The sequence below is a fragment of the Drosophila persimilis genome, unplaced genomic scaffold, assembly GCF_003286085.1.
Source record: "Drosophila persimilis strain 14011-0111.01,24,50 unplaced genomic scaffold, DperRS2 tig00000191-arrow-pilon, whole genome shotgun sequence".
NCBI classification, from domain to species: Eukaryota; Metazoa; Arthropoda; class Insecta; order Diptera; family Drosophilidae; genus Drosophila; species Drosophila persimilis.
This window is the reverse complement of record NW_020825298.1, coordinates 13,080,683-13,097,179: the sequence shown is the minus strand read 5'-3', so window position 1 is coordinate 13,097,179 and position 16,497 is coordinate 13,080,683. Positions and strand designations below refer to the sequence as shown.

The window sequence follows — 16,497 nt, the reverse complement described above, 5'->3', positions numbered from 1 at the left end:
GCGTGGTCATAAAATTTGTTTCTTTTTCATGGTCCAATCCTAAAGATTTGTTTACAGAGAAACTAAAACATTTTTCCGAGTTAGCGTGTTATTGGTACTATTGACAGCATGTTGTAAGGCGACTAAAATCTTTAAATGTCTTTTGGGCCTTCGTTGCATAAAAAAACCGGATCAATATAAATAAATCTGTAGATGCTATTACTACTGAAAACTCTTTTATAGTGAAATTTACATTGGGAAAAACTGTTAATTATGATGACGGAAAAAATATCTTCTGGCCACACTAATTTATCAAACAAGGGGTTTGTATATTATTTATCTAAACAATATTAATGCAAAAAGAACACCTTTGAGATATGATATTGATGTATTTATATTTATGTATGTATTTGAATTTAAGTCATTTACTTTTAAAGTTCTTATTTGTGCATGTTCTCCGCTACATAAAATATGAATACAAAATGTTGCATTCTCACACATACATATTTGGATTTTCAGGTAAATGATAAATTGGCGAAAGTGTTCTTATTTACAAAAATAAGCATACATGTAAAGACAAAGTTTATTGAATCTTTTTAGCTAACTTAAAGAAATGGTACAATCTGTTAACTGTTATTAACTGTTAACTGTAACTGTTATTAAAGATAAACTTTATGCGGAACACAAAAGCTAATGTAATACTTATAACAGAGATGCTGAAAGAACTTATATCTTTTTTAATACTATAAAATCAAACAAATGATTTACAAGTTTCATCCGCTTTATCTTAAGAGAAATATATATATTTGATTAATAGTGAGCATCTAATTGTATTTCTTTGACATCGCTCTACATGCGGGAAGGCTTTAAGATGGCGATCATGTGAAAGTGATTCCCTGACGATAGGTGTCTATTCATGCCAAGTTAAACTTCCGTGATATACTAGTGCTGGGAGCTTAATTGTTAACTAAAAGTAGATCTCAAATAAATATAAAAATTCGAATATTGACTGGACCACGTGTTATTTCGAGTTCCCGTTTTGTTTTGTGGCAATAAGCGGTGGCGGGTTAATTTTCATTAACTGCTAATCCCCACTGGGAGAGAGAGGTCATTCCCGCAAAAATTAATTAGAACTTGTGATTGTATTCTAAAATATTAAATTTATTTAATTCCATTTTATTTCCAATTGAAAACAAATTATTTGTTCAGACACGACATAATAAGTTAATTCATTTTAAATATGGATTAAATAAGGTTTTTATCGACTTTTTACACAATAAATTATCTCAATTGGTGTTTTTAAATTGAGTTAAGTACCAGTCGCCAAAGTATATAACATAATAATTATTTCCTTTTTTATTATTTAGCATAATAAATGACCAGAAAATTCTCGCCAATATCAGTGACGATATGGGCTGGAAATCGAAGCTAAAACTACCCCCAAAGGATAACCGATTTAAAACAACAGTGAGTATTCGCTGAAAGTATAGTATGTATTTGAGCCTCAAGTTAAGGAGGTCATCATTTTTTAGAGCATCGATTGTCCAACTAGTTAATTTCAAGGTATATTTTCGTACACCTGAGACCACTTTTGTGCAACATGACTCTGTACATACATATAGATTAATAGAAAAAAACTCATACTAATTGTGAGCTAAATATGTGTACATCCAACATATTACGCCCAGTGAAAGCACAGTTTCAATCTTATTTGTCTAATTCTAATGGTAACTTCTTTAGCTACCAAATCTAGCACTCGGCTTCAGCCCGCAGCCGCTGCTTCAGGAAAGTGATGCGTTGAAATGGAGTTATTGTTGACATTCATTGCATTGCTACTGTCTGATCTGGAAGTGCCTGCAAAGATGAACCAACTAAAGATTCGAGAATGGTTTGACTTGTAATGAAAGCAATTCACACGATTTCGCACGACCTGCCCAAGTCAGACAGTCGGACAGAATTTGTCACGATATAGCAAGAGAGTTTTTTCCCTCAAATAAAAAAAATATCCGTTTCGTTCAGTCCGTATTGGGCAACCGTTTTGATGGAATTAGAAAACTGAGACGCAGACTAACTGATCAAACAAAGCGAATACTGAAACCCAGCGAATCGATTAGGTTGCCTCTTCATGCAGGGCTCTATATTTCCTTCGTATATTCCACCGTCTGTGAGCTTCGATGCAACAGTCTGTGTTTACTTTGTATTCTTTATTTGTTTGTATTCTAGGATTACCAGACACCGGTGTATTAGTTTTGTGTTAAATTCGCGCTTAAACTGAAAAAGACTCTTTCCCGTTTCGAGAAAGTTCCCGTCAAGTTCCACATAAATCTAAAGGGCGAAGGAATATATTTTTGTTGTACCATATCTCATTTTAATGAATATATATATGGGGCATATATAGTTATAATAGTTAAGATTATTTATTGTACTTATATGTTGTTGTTTTTTTATATTTTAGGATGTGACCGATACACGTGGGAATGAATTTGAAGAATTTTGCCTTAAAAGAGAATTATTAATGGGTATTTTCGAAAAAGGATGGGAGCGTCCCTCTCCCATTCAAGAGGCTGCTATACCTATTGCTCTGAGTGGAAAAGATGTACTAGCTCGAGCCAAAAATGGAACTGGTAAAACTGGAGCTTATTGTATTCCGGTTTTAGAGCAAATAGACCCAACGAAAGACTATATCCAAGCATTAGTGATGGTTCCTACACGAGAACTGGCCTTACAAACTTCACAGATATGCATTGAACTGGCAAAGCATCTTGATATACGAGTAATGGTCACCACTGGAGGTACCATTCTAAAAGACGATATTCTTCGTATATATCAAAAAGGTACTTTTTAATATTTAATTTTTACAATGACAACTCAGAGGCGAAGAAGTAAACAAAATTAAAGTTTATCAACTTTGAAGGTGTTATCATAAAATAGGGCAGCAGTTTTTAATGCAGACGGCTGCATATCTGACCAAAGTCTATACAGTTCCATTTCAATTTTCCTTTATCTTCTCAAGGCATTGCACTGCGCTTGCACTACCAAATCACGCGCAGCAAAACAACACACCGTTTCTTTGCCGGGTACTTGCACCGAAACTTATACCCGATACTCAAAAAGACTATAGGTGTATATTATAGCGGAAGCGTTTTCGACCCCATAAAGTATATATATATTCTTGATCAGCTATGTCCGTCTTGCTTGACGCCTAGTTCTCAGAGACAATACGAGCTAGGTCAACGAAATTTTGTATTCAGACTTCTGTGAGGGCGGAGGGGAGCCATGCTGACTGAGTATGAGGTATAAATGGAGAGTTTCGGCTGTAGCAGCGACTCGCAACGTTCCGCCTAGCTTCATATCGAGTAATGGTTTTATTTGTATTTTCAGTACAATTAATTATTGCGACCCCTGGACGAATATTGGATTTGATGGATAAGAAAGTTGCTGATATGTCGCATTGCAGGATATTAGTTTTGGATGAAGCCGATAAACTACTGTCGCTTGATTTTCAAGGCATGCTGGATCATGTTATATTAAAATTGCCAAAGGATCCACAGATACTGCTATTTTCTGCAACATTTCCACTGACTGTGAAAAATTTTATGGAGAAGCATTTACGCGAGCCATACGAAATAAACCTTATGGAGGAACTGACGTTAAAAGGTGTCACTCAGTACTATGCATTTGTACAAGAACGTCAAAAAGTACACTGCTTAAACACGTTATTTTCAAAGTTGCAAATTAACCAATCTATAATATTTTGCAATTCTACGCAACGTGTCGAGTTATTAGCTAAAAAAATTACAGAGCTTGGCTATTGTTGCTATTATATACATGCAAAAATGGCGCAAGCACATAGAAACAGAGTGTTTCATGACTTTCGTCAAGGTCTCTGTAGGAATTTAGTTTGCTCTGATTTATTTACTCGAGGAATTGATGTACAGGCCGTTAATGTTGTAATTAATTTTGATTTTCCTCGAATGGCTGAGACATACTTGCATCGTATTGGGCGTTCTGGTCGATTCGGTCATTTGGGTAAGTAATAATCCTAAAATACGAGTTTAAGTTAAAAAATATTTCAAAACCCTGTGTTGACTTTTTCGGCATAAGACAAAAAAACGTCGGTCTATAAACTTTTTATAACCGATACGAAAAAGAGTATAGCGTCATATTAGATTTTTCTGAAAGTGGATGTGTTTAACACCCAGCAGAAACCGTTTTCCGACCCCATAAACCCCAAATGTTTATTCTTGATCAGCATCAGTAGCAGAGTCGATATAACCATGTCCAATGGTCCAAATGATCACAGAGACTATAAAAGCTAGAGCAACCAAATTCAGACTTCCTGACTCCTGACACTGTCAAACTTGTATTACAAAATTTTTGCACGACCCTTCCCGCCCCCGAAAAGAACAGAAATCCACAATTCCGAAGATCAAATCAAATCAATCATAGAATCGTATTTACATCTTGTTGTAATGAACTATGATTCTAAAATGATCACTAAAAGATCTAAAAAGAGCACTTTGTAGTCCTCAGCTAACCGTCTGAAAAATTGATTATATTTTTTAGGTTTTTGTTTACAAAATTTTCACTTTAAAAACTTGAGAAAAGTGAAAATGTTTCCTTGTGTTTTTATATTTTATTTTTGAATTTTGAATCAACCAAATTAGTTAAGAAACTCATTTTAATCTTCAATCTTTTTTCAATTAATATTTTAGGAATTGCTATAAATCTAATAACTTACGAGGATCGCTTTGATCTTCATCGGATTGAAAAGGAACTTGGTACCGAAATAAAACCCATACCGAAGGTAATCGACCCTGCATTATATGTCGCAAATGTTAGCGGATCGTCTGGAGAAATTTGCAACAACAGTGATCTTAATACTTCTGCAAACGAGGAAGGCAATGTTAGCAAATAGAATTCAGATAAAATTGTAATTGTAGGTTTTTTAGTAGAATATAATACATGAAATCAATAAAGAGAATGAAATATTTCGGAAAACTAACAACGACCTAGATAAATACACTAGATATAAGCCCAGTAAAGGTATTTTGCAAATTTAATCAACAAAAATTGGTAAAAAAAAAATGAAACAAAAGTTGTATTTCCCCTGTGGATCCAGGAGGATTCTGTGAGGGGGCATCGGTAGCACGTCATCGCCAGGGTTTTGTTTGCCCTCAGACGTCTCGACAAGGGACTCCCACGAGTGCGTATGTTCTTGGGCGACTCGGGCCAATCCAATTAGCACAGAACGAATTTTTGTTTAGTTTGGAGCTTCTATTTGGTTTCAGGTAACTAATCTTATCACTTATACAATTTATCAAATTAAAGCAATCTTATTTATATATTCCAGAACTATTACGGATCAAAAATGTGTGGCCCTTGTGGATCGTGCTGTCCCATGTGCTGTGGAGGCTTCTGTGGTGGCTGTTACTGAGCAATAACGAAAGGGGCCAAGCCTTCCATTACAAATCGTGTGACACCATTACAAATAAAACATTTACAAATGAAATATTTACAAACAAATCATTACAAATAAAAATTTTTAACAAATCTTATTTATTGATGTCCTGGCTCATGTGGATTGTGCCAATATGTATTTTTATGGTTAAATTTGCTAAGACTGTTGGAAAATCCTTGATCCTTAACAAGGAATCCATAAAATCAGGGTATTTTTCTGATCACAGGAAGCCATGGCATGTCCTTATCGGCTCACAAATAACGGAGAAAATTAAATATTTTTGATCCTTGATATCCTTGGTCCTTGAAAAGGACTTCATCAAATCAGGGCATTTTTCCGATCACATGAAGATATCGCACGTCCTGATTGCCCCATAAATAACGGAAAGAACAAAATATATGCGACTGTAAAAATTTCCTAGATTCTTGGTCCTTGATAAGGACTCCATCAGATCAAGGATTTTCTTCCGATCACATGAAGCCATCGCACGTGCCGATCGGACCACAAAGAACGGAGAAAACAAGATATATATGTCTTGGAAAATTATCCTTGATCCTTCGTCCTTGATAAGGACGCCATAAAATCAGGGACATTTTTCCGATCACAGGAAGCCGTCGCACGCCCAGATCGTCCCATAAATAGCGGAGAAAATCAAACTGGCTTATAACTGGCTTTGAAAAAAAAAAACAAAAACTCGCGTCAAATGGTCAAAATCTGGATGGGACACCAGGCCAACAGAAATCAGCAGAAGGTCGCTGAATTTTTTAAAAAATTTTTGGTCCCCCAAAAGTATGCACCATTTTTTTGCACTCGCTACAGTTGCTTGCTGCTGATTTCTGTTTGCCTGGTGTCCCATCCAGATTTTGACCATTTGACGCGAGTTTTTGTTTTTTGTACAGTGGCGCCCCTATAGAGGATTTCGTGAACTACATTTTCAAAAACAACAAATTACAAGCCAGTTTTGTTTTCTCCCTTATTTATGGGCCGATCGGGACGTGCGACGGCTTCCTGTGATCGGAAAAATGTCCCTGATTTGATGAAGTCCTTTTCAAGGACCAAGGATATCAAGGATCAAAAATATTTAATTTTCTCCGTTATTTGTGAGGCGATCAGGTCATGTCATGTGATCAGAAAAACACCCTGGTTTGATGCAGTCCTTGTTAAGGATCAAAGATTTTCCCCCAGTCTAAGTCAATTTAACCATAAAAATACATATTGGCACAATCCACATGAGCCAGCCCACCAATTAATAAGATTTGTGAAAAGCTTGTATTTGTAAATGTTTTATTCGTAAATACTACACGATTGCTTCAAGCTTTCTGCAGGAGTCACAGGATTTGTAATGGAAGGCTTAGCCCCTGTCGTTATTGCTCAGTAACAGCCACCATAGAAGCCTCCACAGCACATGGGACAGCACGATCCACAAGGGCCATACATTTTTGACCCGTAATAGTTCTGGAATATATAAAAAAGATTGCTTTAATTTGATTAATTTTATAAGAAATGTTAGAGTAGTTACCTGAAACCAAACAGAAGCTCGAAACTAAACGAAAATTCGTTCTCTGCTAATTGGATTGGCCCGAGTCGCCAAAGAACATACGCTCTCGTGGTAATCCCTTGTCAAGAAAAACCCTGGCCGATGTCGTGCTACCGATGCCTCATCACAGAATCCTTCTGGACCCAAAGGGGGATATGACTACGGTTGGGCAAAACATTCAGCATCTGAAAGGCATAATGCAGCAGAAAAGTAAGATTTCGAAGAGCCACTGGTAAAGAGAAATTAAAAGTTTAAAAAAGAAAGAAACTTAACTGCTCAACTTAACTAGAAGGAAGGAATTTTCATAAATTTGTTCGTTTTCCAGCCCTAATATTTTTCAGCACCGATTTTCGTGTAATCTAAAATTTTAATTTTACATGAACCTGTTTGAAGGTGGCGACCCCTATGAGAAAATTAGTGAGATGTGAGCTTAAATGTATAGGAAAATTACGCCATAAACGCCATTTGTGGTGTAGTAGTTTAATTTTATTTTGTGCAGAGTGCGCTGGTCGTCATACCGTAATTACCGAATTAGGATTAAAACACATCTCCCGCACTTTTAACAATATAAATTAAAAATCTAGGCAGGCTTACACAAAAAAAAAAATGTATAATGCAAGAAATAATTCATATCTGTTATTTCACAGAAGTTATTACAATTTGAGCTGTCATAAAACCAGTGTCATAATTCAATTAAAATTTGAATCACCATCCTCTAACTCCGCGGTACAAACCGCGTAGCAAACTGAATGCTCTTTAGACAGTTACTTTAATTTAAACGGATCATCTACGGTCAATATTCAGTCTCAATATGAGTACAGTGATCGCCAGATCGCTTGAATTGAGAAAAATAAGAGGTAAGAAAAAGAGCTGCCAAACATTTGCTGGGTAATTTTTAAAATTTTTGCTTTTGATACTGTCATCCTTCTAATGTAATAAGTAATAAAAATAATGTAATAAGAAGTAATAAATAAGTGAAAAAAATTGTACACGTAAATTCACGATAAGTCGCAGTCCATCGAGGGATTTTTTGTTGCTTAAACAAGGGCGACGGTTTCAGGGCCTTGCCCTTAGCACACCCCTATTTGTAAAGGAAATTTGGCTTTTGCACACTTTCATAGCGATCAAGTAGAGATCAAAGTCCCCGAAGTATTTTTTACACTGTAAATACAATTTATTTTTTAGTATCTATAATTTGAAGCTTTTCCAATAATATGTACAATAAATTTACAATGTTAAAAAATCAAATACACATAGTCAACAATTTACTTTAAATATTATAGAAGTTCGATGAGGAGGAAGATGAGTCGGATTGATCGAAATCTATTTTTGCATATGCATTCCCTGCTTCTAAAGTCAATGCAACAGGCGGCGATTCACATGAGCCTCTTTTTAAAAATGCTCCAGTGTTTTTCCCGCTAAAATGGGGAAGATCAAGACTTGCGTAGTAAAGTTCAGGCTGGGATATGCGTGAAGGATGACCCGATGGGAAATTTACATTTTTGCTTGGAAGAATTCTGGATATTGTACTGGCCTCTGTTCTTTTTAAACCAGTTATTTTGAGCTGTAAATTGCATTTCGTGCTTGAGCTGGGATCTTTGTCGGCTATCAGAATAGAATTTTCTGTTAGTCTATGCTCCGAATCGTCTTTAGGAATGGCTTTTTGATTGTTCTTTAATGAGATAAGTGAGCTATCACTTTTTATTTGAACAATTTTATAGCCAACATCGTTTTGTTTAGCGAAATTACTGATTTTTCCTGTAACTTGGGTATAATCTTCATTGCTTATTGAATGTACTAACTTCTTTTCATCAAAGACTGGGGAGCTTAGGTCTCTTGCCCCGTCGTCTAGTTTTGTTTTCTTGTTGCTTTCAATTTCTTGACTCACGTGGGTTCGTTGTCTTATTAATCCAGGATTCTCATTACTTTCGGGTGAGGGCAATTCCACAGTTTTTTGACATCCTACATCCATTTCATTTAAACTAGAGTTCTGCAATTCTTCGACAATTACGGATGGTTCTTCTTTTTTCCTCATATCATTTGAATCCTGTATATGTGTTTCCGAAAAGTCTTTTAGCTTGAGCTTTTCCATTTTATTTGGAAGGAAAGACACATTTGACTCACAGAACGCTTTACCAACAGGTTTCATTTCCAAATATCCACCATCTGAAGTGCGTGCATTATTAATTTGATGCCTCCCAAAAAAGTTTTGATCGGTAGTAACATTTAAATCCGATCGAAAGGTAGGGTTTCTAATGCTTGTTGAAAGTACATTTTCGATATGTTTGGGAATGTCAATGTTTTTAGTGAGCTGTGGTTTTTCCCATTTCGCTGTTTGTGAAAAGTCAATTTCCATCAAATCACTCATACGATCAGTGTTTATTGGATGTTTAAGGCTTAATAGAGGAGCACTTGTGGATTTTTTTTCTCGGATTGTACTAGAACGAATGACTTCATTTGAATTAGAATCGCCTGTAAAAATGTTATTATGGCTTCCGTTCGTTCCAGATTGGTTTTTATCCTTTTCCACAAGAACAATACGTTGCAAATCACATCGAGGTATCTTGGACTTTGACCCAACGGAATACGCTCGTACACGATGCGAGTTCTTTCCAGTTTCATTTATGTATCCAATGCGTTTTAGTTTTGAGTACTCAACTTTATTCCCTATTGAGTAAGCACGAATAGGACGATCACACCTGAAACAAAATTTGAGATACAAATTACAAAAAGTTTAAAATTAAGCTAAAATAGCTAAAAATAGCAGCTGGTCTGAGCAAACGATCCATTGCGACGCACAATAACGCACAGCACTACTCGGTTCAAAATCGAGCTGTTCTTGCGGTAGCTCTCTCGCTTTCGTACATCGGTCCTTATATTATAGACATACATGTCTCTCCAACTTTTACTATAGTTTTCGGCCGCTAAACTCCACATAATAGATCACAATAAACCGTACATATGATATTAAACTGAAATAACTAAACTTATTAATTACATATTTCGCAACAGCTGGTAAAAAGCTTACTAGCTTAATATTCGTCTTTTCATACAGATCTTCGTAAAAACAAACAAAAATATAGCCATTACAAAATCCAAGGTACACTTGCCTGCCGATGGTATTTCTACGAGTACGTGTCTCACTAAAAAATAACTAACGTGCGGGAGAGAGAGAAGTGCTCCGTTGCCTTTTAGTATATTCTGGACATAAAAATATCCTCAACTTCTAAGATCGGACTGGAAAATAGAGAGAGGGAGACCGACGAAGAGCTCCGAAAACCAGACATTACCTAAAACCAGTTTTCTTCATTTTGGCTATAATAGTGAACAGCAGTTTTCTGGTATCTTTAATATTCTGTTTTAACGGTCTTTTTGAGACTTTAGTGGACGGAAGGAGAGTTTTTGATTGAAATACGCTTCAGTTGCTCCATCCCGTCTAGTCTCTGATCAAAAATTCCTTTAACATATATACATGTATATTTCTATGAATTGATTATACCCCTGTACTCTTTGTGCACCGGTTATAAGTACGTCTTTTCAAAATAAATAAGAAGGAACAATGGTGTGACGCTAAGAAAGTATGCGAAGCAGCCGTGGAGAGATACATGGGAAGACACGCCTTCCCAACCAATCTCGTGCAATCATGAATATCTATAACTAAATGGGGGCAAAATTTAATTGTTCTGTGCTTTAGAAAGAATGTTGTGGTGCCCTTCAAGGGTATGATTATGTGTATAGAGCACGTTATTTAAACGAGAATATATACTTACTGACTATCCGAATCTCCATCCAGATCTTTAACAAGTTTTTCGGATATATGCTCAGGAAAGTTAAAATGTAAATTTTCAGCGCCTGCACTTTTCAACAACATATGATTAGACTCCACCATTTCATTAACATGAACAGTATCACTTATGGGCTTAATAGGCGTCATCGGAATATAGTTGTCAACTCTCTCTAAATTCGTAAAAAATAAAATTAGTCGATTATTATGAAATGTATATTTTTATATGTAATTACCATTTTTTACAGTGGTTGAACTGAGCTCAGCACTTGCAAAATCGTCAATATTTTCTTCGGGAATAGCTCCTTTGGAAGACCTAGTGCTGGAAAAAAATTATGTAAGTCAAAATTAATGTAAGTCAGGCTTCACGGGGCAAGTGGACTATGACTCCATTGACTAGCCTCTTCCCGCCCGCCCGTGGGACCAAGCGTGCCAAACAATTTAAACAATGAAACTTCCTCATAAGAGCTCAGTGCTCCTCATAGAGTGCCGGTCACTTAGTGCCGATTCACTTACTTTCGTCGATAAGGCGTAAAACTTCCGTTATCATCGGATTCGTCGACACTAATTGATGATTCTTCAGATTCCGAGCATCGTAAAGGTGTGTTAAACGGTGGACTATTATTAGGCTTGTTAGTTGAGTGTGGACGGTTCCCAGAAATCGTGTTAGATCGGAACCCGTGACTTGATCCAAGGTTTATTTGATTGCTGCAGTCGCTTATAGTTCGATTTCTTGTTGGCAAACTATCACACCTTTCTCTTCCATAAGCTGCAAAAAAACAATTTTTTTAGTCAAAAATTTGTATATACTTGAATAGGTATTTATAAAACTGGTTTAGATTAACAATCAAAATCTAAAAATGTTTTACGAACAACAAAATTATCTTTTTGATTGTATCTTTATACCTTTAAAACCAAGGGACTAGTCTACATATAGACGGATACACATAGCTAGTGTAGGACACATGAACATGTACACATGAACATCAGAACCGCTAGATCAGATCGAGGGAGCATGCAACATTGCAGTATGGATAAATCGGCGGCATGGGAAACTTATGTTCGCATTGACGCAGATTCTCAGATTCTCGGACATGGGCCCCGACGGGGCTATGCTATGGCTATGCGCCTGCTTTGGAATAGCGGAGAACGCCGAGCACGACCACCTGCGTCAGATTCGAAGTAGCCCGCGGGGACGAGCAAAAAGCATCGTAGGTGTGCCCCTCACAGAGGTTTGGAGCCACGTATGCTGGAAAGCCAAGCAAATTGGACGGCGATACGCAGCCTTGCGACGGTCTGTATATACATATATTCAAAATACTTTCATTCTACATTTGAACTTTCATAGGTCGAACCAATATTATCTGAAGAGTAGGATGTACAGAATAGGATGTACAGGCAACGCTGTTGCCACCCATTTTAGTTCGACATATAGAAAATGCAAGCTATAGACGTTCGAGTTATAGAGTTTCAACTTTATGTTGATCTACCTAACTTTTCTGTGAAGTCTTATCTTCTGTGATTTCTTATCTGACAATATGTTTAATCATATTGGAAGACGATAAGCTTAATTTTAGCCAGAGGTCGAGTTCTGGCAGCTATAGCAAGTTCCCCTTTCGCAATCTATAAATAAGGCCGCAAATCTTTCGAAAAATAATGTAAGTAATTTAAAATGTATAACCGTATTTTGTACTTACTGTTATTATGTAAGAAACTGCTATTTCGCAATTCGACAGCGCTTTGACGAGTTTGAATAACGTTCATTGGTTTGGAGGATTCGTTTGCCGATGATGAACGTTTTCTCATTGGTTCATGACTAATTTCAGGTCTTCCTTGATACACATTTAAAAAGTTCATGTTAGTCTCAGTTTTGGCTGACATAGCGCTAGAAATATACAGATAAAATAGCCAAGGAACAATTAAATTGTAGCTTTCACATTTCAGTATGGGAAACTGAATTAATATCGGGAAATAAAATGAAAACCGCAACTAAAATTAAAATTTTAAATATAGTTGTTGAGCCACTGCACTTTTTTAGCAGCGTATGTTTGCGATCTATTTATTAAAAGTCGATGATTGTTCGTTCTTTCGCTTTCACTATCTCTCTCTCAATCTGTCTCGCTTTGGTTAGGTTTTGCTTGAATTGGGTCGCGGACAATTCAGTGCGCCTTCCCCTGGATAGTCTGGACCATCTGGAGCATCTTACGATAGTTCTTTAATTCAACACCGTCTTGGATCGACATCCGTCTTGAAACGAGCTCACTCAAACCTAACTCGAACCTTTTTTTATCTCTTCGTTGCTGTATTAACTAAACAATATCTACCGTCAATATTTCGTACCTATGGCAGTTATATAACAATTTTCACCAAAAGATGCAATCTCAAAAAAGAGAACTTTTGTCGACACCATACCAAAAACGCTTGCCATTAGTCGTGAATAAGTCGTCAACTGACATTGTCTTCGTGAAAATATGTACATACATACATAAATATCGAAGCTTTCTCTGTCCTTTGGCCGTTATTCACAGCATAATGCTAAGAAATAAACCGTACATACATTAAACTAAAACAACTCGCTTTAATAGCTTAAAAATTTCACAACAGCGAGTAAAAAGCTTATTAGCTAAACACCTTTCGTATCGCAATAATAAAAACTTAAAGTAAAATGCATGCTATATTTTAGCATTATACATATGAATACCAATTTAATAATTACCTCAATATTATATTATGCATATTTGTAGCTACAGCAGCATTATCTGTTTCCATCCATAATTCCCCACAGCCTAAAACACTCTGACGGCCAAGTTCCATGTAGAAAATGCATTGAGGAGATGCATGGCCGCACCTAGAAAAAAATATACATGTTTTTTGTAGACAGTGAGTTTATGATTTATGTAACTTATACAATATATTTTAAACGCTTTTTGCTAAAGGGACGAATTAATTATTTTTTTGGCTTAAGGGGTTTGAGGTGTGAAGGGAGCTCTCTCCGCCAGCTCTCTTAATTTTGCTCGCACTTGTCATTAGAGATATAAAAACATTGAGGAAAAGACCGCTAGTTATGTTCTAATGTCAATTTTTGCACTGAGTTTATACTCTTTCCATCTAATGACTGTCTTTCATTCCGCTATATCTGTCTTTCTCTACTAACACAAGCCCTTATCTCATTCTCCTCCGCCAGGGGACGCACACTGCACGACGTTTCAGGTTTTTAGCTCAAGACGGTTTTGTACGCCGACAACAAAGTCACCTGAATAGAGCAGACTAGAGGGAATGACTAAGTGCGTGAAAGGCGTTGCGTAGCCAGTGTCAATTGATTCGTTCATTCTGGCTGTAATATAAGTCAGAGGTAATCCAGATTCCGTAGATATGGTCATTCTCTACGACACCAGAATCATTTTGGTTGTCTTAATTATTTGGGTTGTGTTTTCTCGGATACAAACTTTTTTCGATACGGCGCTGGATGTGGGAATGCTATAAGATACTAAATAAAGTTCGGCGGGCCGAAAATACAAATTTTTTGATTAAAATAAAAGTATTTACCGACGTATTGTTGTCAAAAGAATCTCAATACTAGAGACTCGCGCATCGCCATTTGCTGTTTTTTCCGGACCTATGCATACGAATGTTAGGGATTTTGAGGTTAGGCAGCAGTGATAGGTTCCAGTAATTCCAACTTTTTCAGACATTCCTTTTTTTTGAATACAAACTTCCCACACATGTTCTGTAAAAACAAAATATCTCTATTAAAGTTTTTGTCTTATCAAGCAAAGCAAAGAAAATGTAGCGTGGTATAAAAGAATGAATAAACACGTCGAGCCTGTCCAAACCTATGAATGGATATACATACTTACGTACAACTAACTGATCAGCTAGCTAGCTTAAAACGGCTCTACGATAACGAATGTCTGATCTTCAATGACTTCACAAATGACATAACTATCAGCATCGTCTCTAAGGAACATAATCGTAGCCGCGTCATCTATATCTGGTTCATTTCTGTCTATAGGCGACGATAAAAAGATTTCAAGTGCGATGCTTACTCATCTCGTCTTGAATAGAGTCGATTCAGTGACAACTTTGGACTGATTGCGAAAAATGTTGTACAATTCACGGTGCTATGAGCTTATTGTAAGCATTCAGCGAGTTCTAGGGAAATTACGAGATACGTTCTTGCTACATTCACTATTAACTATTAACGATTGAAGTTGATTGAATTTGCCTACAGTAAGTCAGGTCGAAAAAAATGATATAACTTAAAATAAAATGATTTGAATTTAACATACCATATGTTGATTGCATTAGACCATTTATATTTGCCTGATGCCGTTGTAAGAATAATAATTTTTCTAACCATTTGCGTAAATCATTTTCAGTTTCGAGCACAATTCCAAATCCACCTTCTCTTGAGGATAATACAATAACAAACCTGTGTTTTGTATCAAAACGAGGATTTATATTAAAGCAGCTACTTAAATAAATAACTCTTTTTGGTTCTGCTCTTTGCATAAATTTTTTTTCTGTATCGTAATATTCTAAACGTGCGGCTGCATTGTTCGTTTCTTCATACAGAACAAAAAATTTCTTTTTCATTGTTTTCAGTTTTTTTTGGTAGCCGCTTAGGACTAATCCATCATCCGATGTTGAAGCCATTTTTTCAATATTTATAACCTGAAAGGTACAAAGTTAGAAATAAGTACATTAGTAGGACAAATTTTCTTTTTATCTTTACTTTTGGAAACTTCGGTTTCCGAGTTTTCACTTTTATTTTAATTACACATTATTAGCCACATTCTTACCAAACCCACTCGTTGTAATACCATTCGAAATTATTTTCATGTATTAAGCAAACATTAAGCAAAGTTAAGTATTTAAAAGTTCGTATTCAACTAAAAAATTGTTTAATTGTTAGAATATACATATATACTGGAACAAAACCTACTTGTTATCCATGCCGGATGGAATGACCGTGTGCAAAAAATGAATTGAAGACAATAGTACTATGAAAAACTAGACATCGATATGGTATATCGGAAATAGACATTGCCACAAAATCAGTATAAAAGACGGTTTAAGGCAGCTGGTATGGTAGCAGAATTTATGTCCAATTGAAAACTTTTGAATATCCCAATTTTTGTATTCCTATCTTTTAACAATATTGCAATTATCATATTAATACGACTTATAATTTGGTTTAAGGCATATTTTTACAGCTGTATGCTTTCAAAGTTGACGCTCCTATTAGCACCTGCACCAAATTACAGTGCAACTGCTGCGAGGTGTGTTTTGTTATCGCAAGAAACTTTAAATACGTCAAACAAAAAACCAAGTTAATGAGCCTTTTTTTAAAATAAAAAGTCAATTATATTTCGTTTGGTACAGGTTATTGGTTCATGTGTTATGCGGTAACGATAGCAAATTGTTTTGGTAATAAGATGTGTTTCTACATATGTAGAGGGCGATAGTTCACCCCGATTTAGGTGTTTAAAGACTTTGACAAGGTGACTAAAATAAGTCATAATTTCAGCCGAGGGCTTACAAAGACCGTCTTCACTCAAATTATCGAACGAATTCCTTTTGGACGATTCTGCAGATAAGCCTTGAACCTATGGCAAATATATCTTCAGGTTCTAGGTTCTTCAGAGACGATTGGCAATAAAGGTTTAATTGAATTGACGATGATTCCTAATAAGAACAAGTTCTTTTAAGTCGTATCTAATGCAGAAATCAATA

The 16,497-nt window shown here is 36.0% G+C and overlaps 2 protein-coding genes across 3 annotated transcripts; one reads left to right on the top strand and one right to left on the bottom strand.

Annotated features, from left to right (window-relative positions):
• The first annotated feature begins 222 nt into the window (after positions 1-222).
• On the top strand, positions 223-4,984 carry LOC6589675 (putative ATP-dependent RNA helicase me31b). The gene is made up of 5 exons (XM_002014363.2): positions 223-302; positions 1,347-1,446; positions 2,435-2,813; positions 3,361-4,008; positions 4,695-4,984. The coding sequence occupies exons 1-5, from the start codon at positions 253-255 to the stop codon at positions 4,895-4,897; spliced, it is 1,380 nt and encodes a 459-aa protein (XP_002014399.1). The 5' UTR covers positions 223-252; the 3' UTR covers positions 4,898-4,984.
• Positions 4,985-6,748: 1,764 nt separating this feature from the next.
• LOC6589676 (insulin receptor substrate 1) lies at positions 6,749-15,432 on the bottom strand. 2 transcript variants are annotated; one of them, XM_026988731.1, is made up of 9 exons: positions 15,051-15,432; positions 14,308-14,488; positions 13,478-13,609; positions 12,459-12,646; positions 11,278-11,530; positions 10,998-11,083; positions 10,748-10,934; positions 6,960-7,162; positions 6,749-6,895 (listed from the first exon to the last, which is right to left on the bottom strand). In XM_026988731.1, exons 1-8 carry the CDS (start codon positions 15,415-15,417, stop codon positions 7,156-7,158), a joined length of 1,401 nt encoding a protein of 466 aa, XP_026844532.1. In that variant the 5' UTR covers positions 15,418-15,432; the 3' UTR covers positions 6,749-6,895; positions 6,960-7,155. The 2 variants fall into 2 exon arrangements, with proteins under 2 accessions (XP_026844532.1, XP_002014400.2); XM_002014364.2 differs by lacking the exons at positions 6,749-6,895; positions 6,960-7,162 and adding an exon at positions 8,158-9,676.
• Between the last annotated feature and the right edge of the window lie 1,065 nt (positions 15,433-16,497).